Below are 16,010 nucleotides of genomic sequence, written 5' to 3' on the forward strand. Positions count from 1 at the left end.
CATTTATTTGTCTGAGCCGGCGGCTCTATCTGCGTGCGGGAGGCGTTGGCGGTGGCGGGGCCGGGCTCCGCGAGCCTAATGAGCCCGAGCTGAAGATGATGAATATGATTGCTGAAAGCGCTTTCCTGAGTCCTCCTTTCCTGGGGCTCAGGTTACGAGTTCCCAGACAGCCTGTCCAGCCCCGGCTTTTCAGCTGATTTGTAGCCCCCCAAACTGTCTGTCAGCTCCCCGTGCCGGAGGAAGTGCTGGGTCCTCCGCCGCTGTGCCCGGCGGAGCTGGGGAAGGGGCCGCCTGCCCTGCTCGGCCAGTGGGGACAGTTTCGCTCCCCGGGCTGCCCCCGCTGCTGCCCTGCTTGGCCCCGCACCCCCACAGACCCTCTGAGCCCAGGGATGCCCCGTGCAGGGTCTCCAGCCACCAGCATCTGCTCTGCTCTTGTTCTGGACTAAGTTCCTGTGGCTGTCAGGACCTTCCCCACAGGGACTTGTCACCTCTTAACCTTACAGCAGAAAAACGTGGGGTTCAGCTTCTGTGTTCTCTGCCCATCCTCTGCAGACCACGGTCAGGGTTCCCCCACTGAGCCACATCCCACAGAGGGGCTGCTCAGGGATGGACAAGGATGGGGTCATCAGCCTGGGGATGCTCCGTGGTAATGCAGATCCCCTGGGATCAGGGGGACACACTACAGCCAAGCTTGGCCACCCCAGAGCACTGGACTGGGGGGTTGTGGGGTGCCCCTGCTTGGCTGCCCCCCACACATGAGGCTCAGGGTGGGTGGACTCCCTGAGCTGTCACCTCGTCCCCCGTCTCGTGGCTTTGGGACCACGGCACCAGGTGTCCCCGCGGCACTGGGCGTTCCTATGGGGTATCTTCATGACACCAGGTGTCTCCATGGCTCCAGAGCCCCTGGGAAAATGGGGGAAAGGATTTGGGGTATCGACCCACTCAGTCACTTTATGTCCCACTACCCTGCTCCAGTGGCTTTGCAGATTCCGGAGGCAGCATCACTCCAAACCCGCTGGATGGGGGTCTCAGGGGTCCCGAAGGGAGACGGAGGACTGCCCAAGGAAGAGCAGCTCGGGAGCAGCGGTGCTTCGTGCCTCCCAGTGCCTCCCAGCGCCTCCCAGTGCCTCCCTCCGCCCGCCGCCGCGCTGCCATCGGCGGTGTTCTGCTGCCTCCCTTCGGGAGGACGCGCCGGCAGCACCGGCCGCTCCCCCGCGCCGTCCCTGCCTGGACCTGCACGTGGGGCCATGGCAGGACAGGTCACGGAGGGCTCGGGTGCATCCCAGCACGGCTCCAAAATCGCCTTCCCCATCCTACCCTACACTGGAGCCGAAGCGCTGTGGCCATTCCCGCGCCCATCCCGCATTTCTGACACTGGCACATCCCCAGGGCAGCACTGAGAGCCCTGAAACGGCCAGAGCCAGAGTGGGGGCACGGTCACATCCCTGCAGTGGGGAGAGAAAAAGGAAGCAGAAGTCCAGCTGTGCCTCCGGAAGGAGGAGGGAAGCCGCGGGAGGAAAAGGGGCAAAGCCGCAGCCCCGGCGCCCGCAGCTGCTGCTGTGAAAAGCAGAAGAGCAGCGTGGGACTGGCACGGGCACAGCCAGGAGTGTGGCATGACAGGGGAAAACCTCTGGGCATCAGGAACTTCTGAGGGGGTTCATCAGGTCGATGTCTGGTTTTGTGGTTTCTCCCACCTTTGCCCAGGACATGGTGGTGAGGCACACGTGGGGCTTGGCAGCACCACACTGGAGCTTCCCTTACTACTCCAGCGTGGTGTCAGAGTGTTTGCTGGCCAGACCCAGCGCCCAGGTTGCTGAGCCCATGGCCCCAGACGTGCCCTCCATGGTGCTGCCTGTGAGGCCACAGTCTCACAAAATGCCCAGGCAGCACCACCCGTCCTTGCACTGGCTGGGAGCAGCAATTCATGTGGGGCCCCAGGGCTGGCTCCCAGTCTGGGACATGTGGTCAGACATCCTGGGCTGCGGCTCAGACAGAGTCACAGGAGGTCTGTTGGCAGCCGGGGCTGGCACTGGGGAGTTCAGTAGCTGCTGGGTTAGAGCTGAGCAGCCCAGTGTGGCACTGAGTGCTGGAGTGAGGGGTCTGGGCATGGGGTGAGACATGAGGAGTGGTAGGGGTCTGCAGGACACCCTGCAGCTGGCAGCAGCAGCCCCCTCCCTTGCCCAGGAGCGCGGGGACAGCCCCTCCACAGCAGCCCCTCAGCGGCCTCAATGAGACAGCCAGCCCTGGGCTGTTGCAACTGTTTCCTGTATTGTGCAAGAGAGTGATTATTAAAACCTGATGAGAGGGAAGGGCAGTGAGCATGGGAGCGCTGCTGGAGTGGGACATCCCCAAGGGCTGCTGGGCTGGCCCGTGGGTGAGAGGGTCAGGCCCTACCAGGTCACACGTGCTGCGGTCAAACAGCATCAGGTGTTGGGTGTGGGACAGGAGTAGGACGCGCCAGACCTGAGGCTGCTGGTGCTGCCCGAGGGGACGGAGGAGAAACACGCACACCCGTGGGGGGAACCACTCTGTTCTCAGTGGGGCTGTGACACCATGGGCAGCCTGGCAGAGGGCAGGAGCAGCCCTGGCCCCAGCACACACCAACTGCACACACACAGCAAAACCTGCCTTGCATTTCCAGCCACGTTCCTCAGTGGAAGGCAGGCGGTGTCCCCACCCTGCGTGAGCGCATCGAGAGCCCACTGAGATCATGTTTATGTCATGGCTGATGCTGGATCTGAGGCCCTTGTTCATTTTTGGACACCTGCAAAGGCCGCTCGCCTGTGGGGACACTCCCTCTCTGCTGCTGGAACCTGCGGAGGAACCACGCGGGATCCACGGAGGAGCCGTGCGGGAACCGCGCACCGCCCGCCTGCCGGGGCTTCCTGCCGCTCTGCAGGGAGGGACAGCACAACCCGAGATAACCCCCACACACAGCCGGGCCTGGGCCAGGGGCTCTGCTGCTTCCACAGTGCAGCATGAGAGAGGGTCAGCAGCCACAGGCCCTGAGCCCTGGGGGCCACCAGCTTGGGGACATCCCAGCAAGGTCTGCAGCCCACCATGCTCACGCCACCCCAGCCCCACACAGAACCTCTTCCAGCCCCACAGGACCTCTGTGGGGTGTCTTGTGCCTGCTCGGGCTGGGCTGGCTGGATCCTGTCCCTGCTGCCAGGGGCTGGCGCTGGGAACAAAGCATCCAGGCAGGAAACACCCGGCGATGGTTTCACCGATAAACGCAGCTTTTCTGGCCGCTGGCGGCTGAGGGCAGCCTGGCTCCTGGCACGACCGGGGGGCGCTGCCAGGGCAGCCTCTTGCGGCCACTCGAAGGAGTTCAGCCGGGCCCGGGGGATCAGGGGATGGGCATGGGGTCCCAGGGGACCTAGGGATCAGGGTTTGGGAATGGAGATGCAGTGGGACGTGGGAACAAGGGCGTGGGAATGCAGGGGCATGTGTGTACCAGAAGCCGGGCATGGAGATGCTCAGGGAGGGAAACGGGGGGACTTGGTGCTCCTGGGGGACCTCGAGGCACGGCTGGGGGGGGGGGCACAGGGGGCCGCGGCAACCGGGGGGGGGGGGGGCGGTGGGGGCAGCCCCCAGGCGGGCCGGGCTGTCGGAGGCGGCCCCGTCCCGTCCCGTCCCGTCGGGGGCGGGAGGCGGCGCGGCGGGGGCGGGGGCGGCGGGGCCGGGCCGGGCGCGACGGCGGGACGCGGCGGAGCTGCCTCTCGCCATGGGCGGTGGGTGCCGGGCCCGGGCCCCCCCGGCCGCGGGGCTGCGGCTGCTGCTCGCCCACGCCGTGCTGCTGCTCTGCGCCGCCGGGAGCGCCGCCGGCACCGGCTCCGGTACGCGGGGCGGCACCGCACCGGGAGGGAGGGAGGGAGGGAGCGAGGGAGGCGCGGGGAAGTCCGTAGCGGTGGAGCGGCGACATCCCGCACCGGGGGGGGATCCGGCCCCGGGGGATGCGGGGGGACCTGGTCCCGCAGGATCCAGTACCGGGGGTCCCGGGGGCGTGGGGCGGGCGCTGCGGGACGGGGCCGCGCTCCGGCGGGTCCCGGGAGAGATTGCACCCGTCGCCCAGGGCTGGTCCCGCCGGTGCCCGCGGGGCTGCGAGCAGGAGCCCCGAGCGGAGGGCAGGCAGGGTGGGCAGGGGCGGCTGGCGGGACCCCCCGCCCGGGTCAGGGTGCCCGCGGCGCCCGGAGCTGCAGGATTTGGCCCGTCACGCGTGACTGGGAGCAAAACCGCCCGGGTAGAACAAACTTCCCCTCCGCCTCCCGCAGCGGCCGCGCAGGGACCACACGCAGGGCCAGGAGGAGACATCGCTGGCCCGGGGCGGCCGGGGACGCACGACAGGGCTGGACCCCGGCCAAGACCGCGGCCACCCCGGGGCGGGCCCGCCACCGGGCTGGGGGACAGCAGCCGGCTGGTCCCTGCAGCCCCCCAGCCGGGACGGGGCTTCTCGAAAGAAAGGGGGACAATATCCATGCATGCTGGCAGTCAGGGCCTTTCCTGCTGTCCCCAAACGCACGCCAGGTGAAACTGCAGCTGGGGGTGAGGATATAGGACTGGGAGCAGCAGGGATGCCTCCGGTGCCCTGAGCCATCGTTTGGTTCCCATCCCATGTGCTGCAGAAGTTCACCACGTGCTGGCATGGCTGTGCTGGGCTCAGGTGCACTCAGGGATGTCCAGGAGTAATGCTGCTTGTGGCAGGCACCCACGGAGCACGTTGTTAAACAAAACCCTTTCTTGAATCCCATTAGCTCCATTCCCAGCCCCTAGAGCACAGATTCCTCCAAGTCCTTAGCAGGGGCATCGACTCCAGTTCCTCTTCTGTGAAAAGATCTTCCTCCCTGGAGAAAAACACCATCCCAGTGTGGAGCTTGGGACACTTCTCAGATTTTACAGTTCCTTGCTAGAGGAAAGTTCTCAGCAAAACCAGCCCAGGCCCATGGGCTGCATCTCTCAAGGGGCTCTGACTGCCTGTGTTCAAATGGTGCTGATGGTGACCCTGTGTCCGGGTCTACCCCCTGCTCTGTGCTGGAGCAGCTGGTCCTGTGCAAAAGCAGTGACCCAGAGGGGCAGACTTCCCTGTTTTGGCAGCAAATGTGTCCAAAAGGGGAACATGACCAGGAGCTGCAGTGCTTGGAGACCCTATGGCCATGGCCATGCAGAGGGGTGGCCGTGTCAGCTCTGCAGGAGACTCCAGGAGTCCACTCAGCAGGAGGTGGCAGGTCCAGCTGCTGGGGACAGCAGGGCTGGGTGACCCCAGTGTGGCCAAGCCACCTGCAAAACCTCTGGCTTCTCAACCTCAGGCAGCAGGGTCAGAGCAGGAGCAGCAGGAGCCAGTGCTGGAGGAGGGGGCCGGTGCTGGCGAGGTGGCAGTGACCCCACTGAGGGGCACACTGGGCACATCTGCTCAAAGCAGTGACCCCATGGGATGGACCTGGCTGTCATCTGCTGGGCTGGACCACAGGGACAGGCAAGGGACAGCCTCTGTGTGGCTCTTCCTCTGGCTTGGCCATCCCTCTGCATGGCTTTCATCTTCCCGAGAAGCCCCTCTGGGGGTTGAGGACATCTGAGACCAGCACCTGTGTTTTCTGCTTGGCACAGGACAAGGGCCTAGGGACACACTGGAGCCCCACGTGCCTGAAGCAGCTGGGACAGATGCAGGCTGGAATGGTGCAGCCCTGGAGCTGACTGCTGCACACCAGGATCAAAGCAAATTTGACTACGTGGAGGAAAAAAAAATACCTGGGATACATGATATACATGAAAGGATGTCTCTCTTCCAAGCCTTAATTAGGGAGGGAGATATCTGATTGAGAAATTAGGGGAACTGCACTGTGCCCTGAGGTGCTGTCAGCAGTGTCTGGGCTCTGCTCCTCCCCAGCCTTGTGCCAGGAGGACCACAGCCCTAATCTAGCCCTCGGATCTGCTCTCCAAGACCAAATAACAGGATGTTGGGCTGAGGCTGGGATCTCCTGCTCACTTGGTGTTTGCTGCTCAGAGCTCTCCTCTTGACTCCTTGCTGGCTCTGAGCCACGGTGTTTGTTCTCTGTAGACTTTTCCTCTGGCTGAGTGGAGCCAGGCTGCTCCCATGGTGTTTCTCAGTTTTCCCTGCAGATATTGCCCTTGGCAGCTGGCTTGCCTTCAGGGGTGAAGTTTTGTACAAGTGTTTTTGCAAAGTAAACCTGACCGTCCTCTCCACAGCCATCCCGCAATTCAGCTGCGTCACTGCTGCCAAACAGGAGCTGGGGCAGCACCCCAACATCAGCATCTGCCCGAGCCCCAGCCACGGGGCAGGTCTGGCATGGACCAGGCTGTGTGAGGGCAGTTGGGGACCTCTGGCAGAGCCTCTCTGGATTCATGCCTGTTTACACAGCCCCTGGTCTGCGCCTCCTCCCAGCACATCCCCTCAGCACAGCCGGGCTCCTGGAGCGTCACCCCGGGCTGCAGAGGGGAGGCAGCCGCCACACCGAGAGCCCTGGGGCTGCCACCCCTCCAGCCTGCCCCCAGCCCATCCTCAGGGCCAGCAGCCCCGCTCAGGTGCAGGGGGAGGATGGCTGAGCCCACGAGCTGCACAGCTGCGGCCCTGGCACGCTGCTCCCGCTCACGGTGCTGCCAGAAGTGGATGCAGATGATGGTCTGGCTGCGGTGCGTGTGCTGTGAGCGGTTCGTGGGCCCGAGAAAAACCTTCCCTGGATGAGGAAAAACAAGTGCGTGAGCCTTTCATCATCCCCCGAGCCTGCGGCCGCGGGGCCGTGTCCCATCGAGCAAGCCTGGCTCCATCCCGGCCGTGATTCACCCCAGGTTGCTTTGGCTGCGGTTTGCAGAGCGGATGTTGTCCCCGAAATCTGGCATTTTTCAGCGGTGATGGAGCGTGTTCACCAGCTCTGCCGTCACGGAGGGGCCGTGCTCCACACAGAGACTGGCAGCAGCTTTCCCCATACCTGGAGCCTCCTGGCAGGGCCGGCGCAGGATTCCTGGCCGGGGTGGGGAGAGCCGGGAGCTGCTGCGGGAGGGAGGCTCCAGAAGGACGTGAGGGGGTTGCTGTCGCGGGCCAGGACACGCTCCATCCATCCCTTTCCCACCCTTCTGGCTGGAACATGCTGCTCCCACCCCACCTCCGGGACCCCGCGGCACTGACACTGCGCTGAACCGTGGGAGGAGGCGGCTCGGCCAAGCCCGGCATGCGGCCAAACCCGCCTCGGAGGAGGGCTCGGCACGACCTGCCATCGAGCCCCGCACCGGGGAGAGCCCCGGCAGGATGAACTTCTCCTGACTCCCCATATCAGCTGGAGAGACAGGGCAGGACACGACCTGCTCTGCCAGAGCCTGCGGCCTGGAGCATCCTCCCAGCCCTGCGGCACCTGCGGCAGCCCCGCATCCCTGCAAGTTGCACGGGGCACAGCACGGGGCTGCTCTTTGGGATGTTTGCAGGGTCTGCAGCAGAGCCATGTGCGAGGCACCAGCATGGGAATATCCCGCAGGATGCTGCAGATGCACTGCAACACCTCCCCCTTTCCAAAAATTCCCATCTTGCAAAAATCCGAACGGGTGGTCTGACCTTAATTTGTCTGAGATAAATAAGATCCTGCCTGCTGCCTCCCGTCTGGAGACATTAAAAGATCCAAGATGAAAGGGAGCCTGATGGAAGTGCTGGGAGCTGAGCACGTCTTTGCAAGCCGGCCCCTGTGCCGTGAGGGATTTGGGGCCACAGGGCTGAGCACAGCCCGGCAGAGCTGCCGGCTGAGCCCTGGGCTCCCAGGCAGCCCCTGCCCTGCCTCGAGCGTGTGGCTGCTGGAAGATTGAGCAACGTCACAAAATTAGCTTTATTTTTTAAAGATGTTAATTTTTAGCTTCAATTTCCTATGGAAAAAATGAGGTTTCTGTTCTGCGTGCCCATCCCTCCGCCCCCTCCACCCCAGTGTTGGAACCTGTTCCCAAACTCCCGAAGAGTCTGAACCAGGTCTGGCAGGGGCCTGGTGAGCTCAGGGGCTATGCAGAGCAGCTGATGGACCCAGGAGACCTTTCTTCATCATCCATGGCACACTGGGCACACTGGGAGTGGCTCTCAGTCTTTTGTGGCACTCAGGGCGTGCTGCCCATCCTCCCCATTCCCACAGCCGGTGGCTCTGGAGCTGCACACTGTGTTGGTGGCACTCGTGTCCCCGAGTGCTGTGTGTCCTGGTGGGGCTGGTGACCTCTGATGTGCTATAACACACTCAGCCACTTGGCTCTATGCACTTTTATCCTCCTGGCACAAAGGCTCCATCCTGGGTCTGTGGGAACCAACCCTCCTCAGTGACGTTGAGGATGCCACCAGTGAGGCTTTCAGGAGGCAGCTGTGGCAGAGGACATCCCAATTTCCACAGCATTCCCTGGGCTGATGGAAGGCAGAGGGGTCTCCAGCCACCCCAGATTGTGTTGCTCTTTCTCCCCTGAGTTTTGCTGCTCTTGGAGGGGCTGTGGATGGTGGAGTTACAAGGACCTGCCTGCTCCAGGTTGGATCAGAGGAGCTTGGCATGGATAGTGCCGAGTGCTGCCCCAGTGCAGGAGCTGCTCTGTGCCGGGGGGATCTCCCTGTCCCTGTTCCCTGGGACGGGCGGGAAGGGGCCCTTATCTCGTGCCTGCAGGCCGGGCACGAAGGTGGTAGAGGAAGGGCTGGGCGGGAGCTGGGAGTGAGGCCGGCGAGGCCCCTTCCATCCGCTCGGGGCCGAGGGGCCGCCTGCCAAAGCAAACCCTGCCCTGACAATGGTCCCTGCGGTGAACAGGGGTGTGTTTGCACGGCTTTATCCCTGCTGGGGCTCTGGGGGCACTGCAGCCCCCCAGGCACGAAGGTACAGCCCCGGGTGTGCGGGAGACCCCGGTGATGGGCAGCGTTGGGCTCCTGCAGCATGTTGTTGACACCAGAGCCGGGGTCTGGGCTCACGAAGGTGGCTGCACCAAAGCACCTCATCTCCTGAGCTGCACCTCGGCTGTGTCCGAGGCAGTGTCTCTCCGTGAGGAGCAGGGAGCCACTGGATGCTGTGACAGGGTGGCTGGATGGTGATCTCTGTCTCTCTCTCTCTCCCTGCAGTGAATCCCTGCTGCTATTTCCCCTGCCTGCACCAAGGGGTGTGTGTGAGGGTCGGTCTGGGAGAATACGAGTGTGACTGCACCAGGACGGGATACTACGGGGTCAACTGCACCTCCCGTAAGTCCCCGTGGCCCAGATCTGGCACCCCTGGATCCCAGGGCAGCTCACTGTGCCCACAGCACTGCTCTCACCAACAGCAACAGTGTGGGTGGACCGGGGCTGTTAGTGGGCTTCATTAGTGGGGTGAGTGACTTGCCTGGTCTGTCTCCCTCAGCTGAGTTCTGGACGCGCCTCCACAACCTGCTGAAGCCCAGTCCTGCCTTCTACCACTTCGTCCTGACCCACTTCAAGTGGTTTTGGGACATTATCAACAGAACCTTCATCAGGGACACGCTCATGAGGCTCGTGCTGACAGGTGAGGGGTTGGAGAGGGTCTCGGGGTTCATCAGGACTCGAGGATGCCCCAACATGAGAAGAGGTGTGGGTGGGGATGGCACAGCTGCAGCGATGCTGAGCAGCTCCTGTGGGCACGGTGGGCATCAGGCTGGAGCCACCTCACCAGGAGAGCCAGGGCATTGTCACCCCATCACTCCATCACGCTGCCACACTGTCACTCAGCCCAGGGGGGCTGCCTGGACAGGCAGTGGTGGGGCTCAGGGGGTCCCCAGCCCTGTGCTGGGCTGCCAGCCAGCTGGAAAACACGAGCAGCTCTTGGCATGCTGCACTCCCTGGACCAAGGGACTCTCGTGCAGCTGCATGGAAAGCAGCCTGTGCAAATATGGCCCTTGTTACTCATGTCCCCACATTCATCACTTTGCATAAATATTTAGGTTCCAGCTCTTGGAGCCGTAGGGACACACTCACAAGGCTCCGGCTGTTGGTTTCACCATTTCTATGGGTTTGTCATCTCATTCATCATCCAAAAATCCACTTAAAGCATTAGTACAGGCCCTCCTTTTCCCCAGGGAATCGCAGCCTTTAAAAGGCTCGGAGCAAATCCCAGGATGCCCACGTGCCTCCGCTGCTGGTACCTTCCTGGTTTTCGGGGTGTCAGGGGAGGGCATCTGGCAGCACAGAGCGGGTGGGCAGGGGTCAGGGTAGAGGCTGGGGGGGTGCTGCCCCTCGCCCCACAGTGGTGATCCCCCTCTCTCCTTTCAGTTCGTGCCAATCTCATCCCCAGCCCCCCCACTTTCAACTCCGACTACGGCTACATCAGCTGGGAGGCCTATTCCAATGTCAGCTACTACACCCGCGTCCTCCCACCCGTGCCGGACGACTGCCCGACGCCCATGGGCACCAAAGGTATGTGCTGGCCTGGGGAACTGGCATCCTGAGGGTTTCCCACCCACCCATGGCCGAGCTTTCGCTGCCGTGGACACATCTGCGAGGCACCACTGGCAGTGCCACGTCCTACCTCTGCCCTGCCCAGGCTGGCCCTGTGGCAGGAGGAGCTTGATGGCACCTGAAACGCTGCTGGGACAGCTCAGGGCATGTGTGAGAGGGTTGTGTCTCTGCAGACACCACCAGCAGCCCTGCAGACAGCACTGGCACCCAGCCAAGCCGGCACTGGGCATCCGCCCTCAACCTCCATCCTTCACAGGGAAGCAGCAGCTCCCCGATCCCCAGCTCCTGGCAGAGAGGTTCCTGCTGCGGCAGAAGTTCGAGGCTGATCCCCGAGGCACCAACATGATGTTCGCCTTCTTCGCCCAGCACTTCACCCACCAGTTCTTCAAGACATCCGGGAAGATGGGCCGTGGCTTCACCAAGGCCCTGGGGCACGGGGTGAGGGGCACGGGGGACGTGGGAGGGAGGAGGGTGACGGGGCACGGGTGCCTCTCGGAGCAGCCTTGATGCCCTGCTCCCTCCTCAGGTGGACCTGGGACATCTCTACGGGGACAACCTGCAGCGGCAGCACCAGCTGCGACTCTTCAGGGACGGGAAACTGAAATTCCAGGTACTGCCCAGCACGGCTGAAACGTGACCCAGGGCTGTTTGAAGCCCATGTCCCTCTGGCAGCTCCTGGGAGACTCCAGCCCTGACGCTTCATGTGGCTGCTGGCTGGGGGACAAGCTTTGGGGCGCAGCAGGTTGGGACTGTATGAGGAGCTGTTTCCATCCCACTCACTTCTTGCAGGGGAGCAGACATGGCACCCTTAGGGAGGTAGCTCCTGGCTGGGCAAGCTTTCACCGGGGTGTTTTTTTCTCCCCTCTGCCCTTTCTCCCGCCTCGTTCCTGTGTCCCCAGGTGGTGGATGGAGAGATGTACCCCCCCGTGGTCGCCGACGCTCCCGTTCACATGGTGTACCCGCCTGCCGTGCCCAAGGAGCAGCAGCTGGCCATGGGGCAGGAGGTGTTCGGGCTGCTGCCAGGGCTGTGCATGTACGGGACGCTCTGGCTGCGTGAGCACAACCGCGTGTGCGACGTGCTCAGGCGGGAACACCCCACCTGGGACGACGAGCAGCTCTTCCAGACGGCGCGGCTCATCCTCATCGGTGAGGGACGGCACTGCCACGGGGCACGGGCACCACGGAGCTCTGTGTCCCACCTCCCTGGGCAAGCCCCGAGGCCCCAGTTTTGGCCAGTCTCTGAGGGTGGTGGCCAGGCTGCCTTGAGAAGTTCCTCTGGCATCCTTCTGGGAAATCATTGGCTTTGGCCCATTTAGCAAAAAATTGGGTTTGGTCCATCAAAAATACTAATTTTGAAAAATTTTGTCATAATTTTGAATGATTTTTTTAAAATGTTCGTTATAAATTTGCTTTTCATGTCTCATGAAAAGTAATTTCTGACCAAAACCCATAAAAAAGCCATGTCACCACAGTACCTTTAAAAAAATATATCCAGGTCAGCTCCCTCAGGAACCCTTCGGTTTTGTTAGACTGACCTTTGCTACTGAATCACTAATTCACTGAAAAATTCCCAGCCAGCTCAACGAGCCCATAGTCAGAAGGGTCCCAGGAGATGGTGGGTGCTGGGATGTGCTGCCGTAGCACATGGGAAACATCTCGGGGTACAGAGCTGGTGGCTCCTGCTGCCACCAGCTGCTTCTTTTGCTCCTGCCCAGGGGAGACCATCAAGATTGTCGTTGAAGACTATGTCCAGCACCTCAGTGGGTACTACCTGAGCCTCAAGTTCGACCCCGAGCTGCTGTTTGGGTCACAGTTCCAGTACCGGAATCGCATCGCGGTGGAGTTCAACCAGCTCTACCACTGGCACGGGCTGATGCCCGACTCCTTCGTCATCCAGGGGGAAGAGTACAGCTACCAGCAGTTCCTCTACAACACCTCCATGCTCATGGACTACGGCGTGGAGGTGCTGGTGGAGTCCTTCTCCAAGCAGGTAGCAGGAAGGGTAAGGACCTGCTCTTCCCTCCCTGGCAGAGCTGGGCTGTGACACCCCACAGGGACACTCGTGGTACCCCGGAGGTGGTACGACTGTCCCCGTTTGGCAGTGAGACATCACACACAGAGTCTGCCCAGGGCAGCACCTGATGGGCACATCAGGAGTCCTCCCCTCAAGCACCGAGGCAAGGCTGGCCCTGGCAGCGCCGGTTTCTGCTCGTGGTGCTCTGTAGTAACCATCCCGGTGATGGATATCCCGGAGCCCGAGGAAGGGGGGAGCTCCCGGCCCGGAGCAGCTGGGAGTGGAGCAGCTTGTCTGGCGCTGTTCTTTGCTGCCATCGCATGGATGTTTTCTTCCAAGCCACTGCGTCTCCATTCCTGACCCTCTTTTCTTGTGCAAAGCAGCGCGGCTGAGGCTGAGGCTCTGTGGGTGTCCGGTTTCTCCCTGCAACTCCAGCCCCTGTAACCTCTCTCCTCCTCCCGGGTCACTCGGTCCATCCAGGGCTTCTCCCACATCATTCCCTGCCCTGGGAACAGGGCTGACCTACCCAAGCTGCTCTATAGCTGTTCTTTGCACTGTCCAGTGGTTCCCCCTCTTCTTCCTGCTGCAATGATGTGCTGCTCTCCATGACACACGGATGGTTTAGCACAGTGGCTCTCCTGGAGCTGATCCTGGTGCTGCCTTGTGCCTCACGTGTGCTCCCCCTTGTGTTCTTGCCCTCCAGATCGGTGGGGGACAGACCATCAACGCCAATGTCTTGCACGTGGCCATTGGGGTCATCAAGGAGTCCCGGCAGCTGAGGCTGCAGCCCTTCAACGAGTATCGGAAGAGGTTTGGCATGAAGCCCTACAAGTCCTTCCAGGAGCTGACAGGTAGGGCTGCAGTGCTGCCCGGGGCTTTGCTGGGGCAGGGCAGGTGCCCTGTGCCCACAGGTGGGTACAAGACCACAAGCTGTCCCACTGCCACCGGGCCTGCCCCGCAGAGCAGCCGCTCCTGCCCGTCCCAGCCTTGCCTGGGCGTGGCCCCTGCAGTGGGGCAGACTGGGCTGATGCCCATTTTGCAGGGGTCCTTCCTCCTGTGGGCTGGATGACCGGCCCTTGCCAGGCCTGATTCCCTTGCTAAAGCACTCTGACGTTCCCTTGGGGCAGGAGAGGAAGAGAAGGCGGCGGAGCTGGAAGAGCTGTATGGAGACATTGATGCTCTGGAGTTTTATCCAGGCTTGCTGCTCGAGAAACCCCAGCCCAATGGCATTTTTGGGGAAAGCATGGTGGAGATTGGAGCTCCGTTTTCCCTGAAGGGGCTTTTTGGGAATCCCATCTGCTCCCCAGAGTACTGGAAACCCAGTACCTTCGGTGGAGCCACCGGCTTTGAGATAGTGAAGACGGCGTCGCTCGAGAAGCTCGTGTGCCTCAACGTGAAGAGGTGCCCGTACGTGGCGTTCCACGTGCCGGATGCTGTGGAACACGGCAGCTCTCGGGGTGGGGGACCATCTACAGAGCTCTAGCACCGGGATGACCCCCCCAGGTAGGGACTGTCCTTGCCCAGGCACCAGCTGAGCTGAACTCCCAGCCTGGTGCTGAGTATCCCGTTCCTTCCTGCAGGGAACGGTGGGGACACAGGGTCCTGCCCACCCCATGCTGAGCAGGAGCAGGACAGGAGATGGTCCCATCCTGGACGTCCTCCACGCCAGCCCTCGAGGAGAGGCTGCTCCCAGCTCTCTGAAAAGCTGGAGTGCCTCGGGAGTGTGGCTGCCCTGCTGTCCTCAGCAGACTCACATCTCTTGCTAGTGAATACCTTGCACAAAGCCAGCTTTGGGGTTCCCCAGGGGATGCTCTGGACTCCCCTGTGCTTTGTCACCCTCCATCCCTGCTGCCTCCCAACACCAGGCCACCAGCAGCCCCTCTTCCACAAGGCCTCCCCACTCGGGACAGGGGAGTGCAGAGCCCTCACACTCCTCCCTCCTCTGCTGCACCTGGTTACGTGATGAGCTCCCTGATGGACAGGAAGGACACGGTGTAGGTGTTCCTGCTGCCCCAGCAGTGGCTGAGCTCGCAGTAGGAACCTGCCCTGCCCTGCTTCTCCTGCATCCTCCGGACCGTCCACCCCACCCTGTCCAGCACAGGGGCACAGCCGGGACACAGCCAGGAGGAGGAACCAAAGCAGTGTCTCTCCTGGAGGAGACCAGGGGAGAAGCATCAGATCGGACCTCCCAGACCCCCTGTGCCTCCTACACGCTGGTTTGGACCCTGGCACGTGCCAGGGGCACCCGGGGCTGCTCGGAGCGAGATGCTGCCTCTGTGCACACCCAGCGATGGAGTCCCTTCCATCCCACCATCATCACACTTCCCTGCACTAACAGCTCAGCCAACACATCCTCACAGCACACAGAGCCTGCTGCTGTCCTGCTCCCCGCACGCAGACGTCAGCCCTCGCCCAGCCCAGCCACGTGTCGCTGGCAGCCACTGTCACTGGCCTTGATCCCCATCAGATCCCAGGTCACCTCCAGGAAAACGGACATTTAAAGTAATAAATGATTTTAAAAACTCCTCTCACTTCTGGCTGTGCCGGGTCATTGCCGACCGCACGTGAGGAATAAACGGAGTCACCACCCTCCTTAGGAGATGCTTCTGTGGGGGTCTCTGAGGCCAAGTGTCCCCCGCAGGATTGAGCCACGCTGCCCTTCAGCCACCCCCAGCCCTGCGCTGTTCTGATGCCACAGTTCAGAGTGTTTGGGTGATGGTCTCAGGCACATGGTGGGATTGCTGGGATTGTCCCGTACAGGGCCAGCAGTTGGACTTTGATGATCTCTGTGGGTCCCTTCCAAGTCAGGATGTTCTGTGATTCTGTGGTGACACAGCACTCACACCCAGCCTTGTGTATTGCTGTCACATAAAATCCATCCACACCTCAATCTGGCTGCCCTGGTGTTCTGTGGGCAGGAAACAGCCACAGTCTGGAAGGCAGCAGGTGGCTGCACCTTCCTCCTGTGCTGAGCTGAGGGAGGGGACTGCTCCCGAGCCCCTGCTGTGTCCTGGCAGGACTCCCACCTGCCCTGGTGACCTCGTGCCACGAGGCCATGGGGACCGTGCTGCTTCCAGCTGGACCCTCCTCACACTGATTTTGTAACCCTGACCAGCCAAATTTGTCATGATCCAAATTCCTCGAGAGGGGATTGTGAGGATCTTCTGGGCAATAGTAAAACTGCTTACAGGGAGATGTTACAGGAATTTTAAACCAGGGAGGTTTAAAGGGCTGGTGCCTTGGCAGGGGTGCTTGGGAGGACGTCACAGCGAGGGAACATCTGCAAGTAGAGACTGCCAAGGCCTTCTCGCTTCTTGCTCTCTTTAACCCTTCAGAAATGAGAGAGTTTCACCTGGATACCATCTGAATTTTAGTTTCCTGATAGGACATGGGGAGGCAGAGAGGTTGACACAACCCACGAGGGCGCAGCGGGCAGGTTCACCTGCTGTGTGCTCACCTGGGCTGGCCCTGCCCTGCCCGTGCCCTGCCTGTGCCCTGCCCAGTCCTGGCACACAGAGACCCCAGTCCTACTGCTCCCCCCGTGCCGTGCAGGAGTGCTGAGCACCAAGCCAAGAGGAG

The 16,010-nt window shown here is 62.0% G+C and overlaps 1 protein-coding gene across 1 annotated transcript; it reads left to right on the top strand.

Annotated features, from left to right (window-relative positions):
* The first annotated feature begins 3,727 nt into the window (after positions 1-3,727).
* On the top strand, positions 3,728-15,170 carry PTGS1 (prostaglandin-endoperoxide synthase 1). The gene is made up of 11 exons (XM_027688080.1): positions 3,728-3,839; positions 9,074-9,190; positions 9,348-9,488; positions 10,232-10,375; positions 10,674-10,855; positions 10,944-11,027; positions 11,317-11,563; positions 12,133-12,419; positions 13,135-13,282; positions 13,559-13,934; positions 14,012-15,170. The coding sequence occupies exons 1-10, from the start codon at positions 3,728-3,730 to the stop codon at positions 13,912-13,914; spliced, it is 1,818 nt and encodes a 605-aa protein (XP_027543881.1). The 3' UTR covers positions 13,915-13,934; positions 14,012-15,170.
* The last annotated feature ends 840 nt before the right edge of the window (positions 15,171-16,010 follow it).

This window comes from Neopelma chrysocephalum, unplaced genomic scaffold (assembly GCF_003984885.1).
Source record: "Neopelma chrysocephalum unplaced genomic scaffold, ASM398488v2 Primary Assembly neopelma1_74, whole genome shotgun sequence".
Lineage (NCBI taxonomy): Eukaryota > Metazoa > Chordata > Aves > Passeriformes > Pipridae > Neopelma > Neopelma chrysocephalum.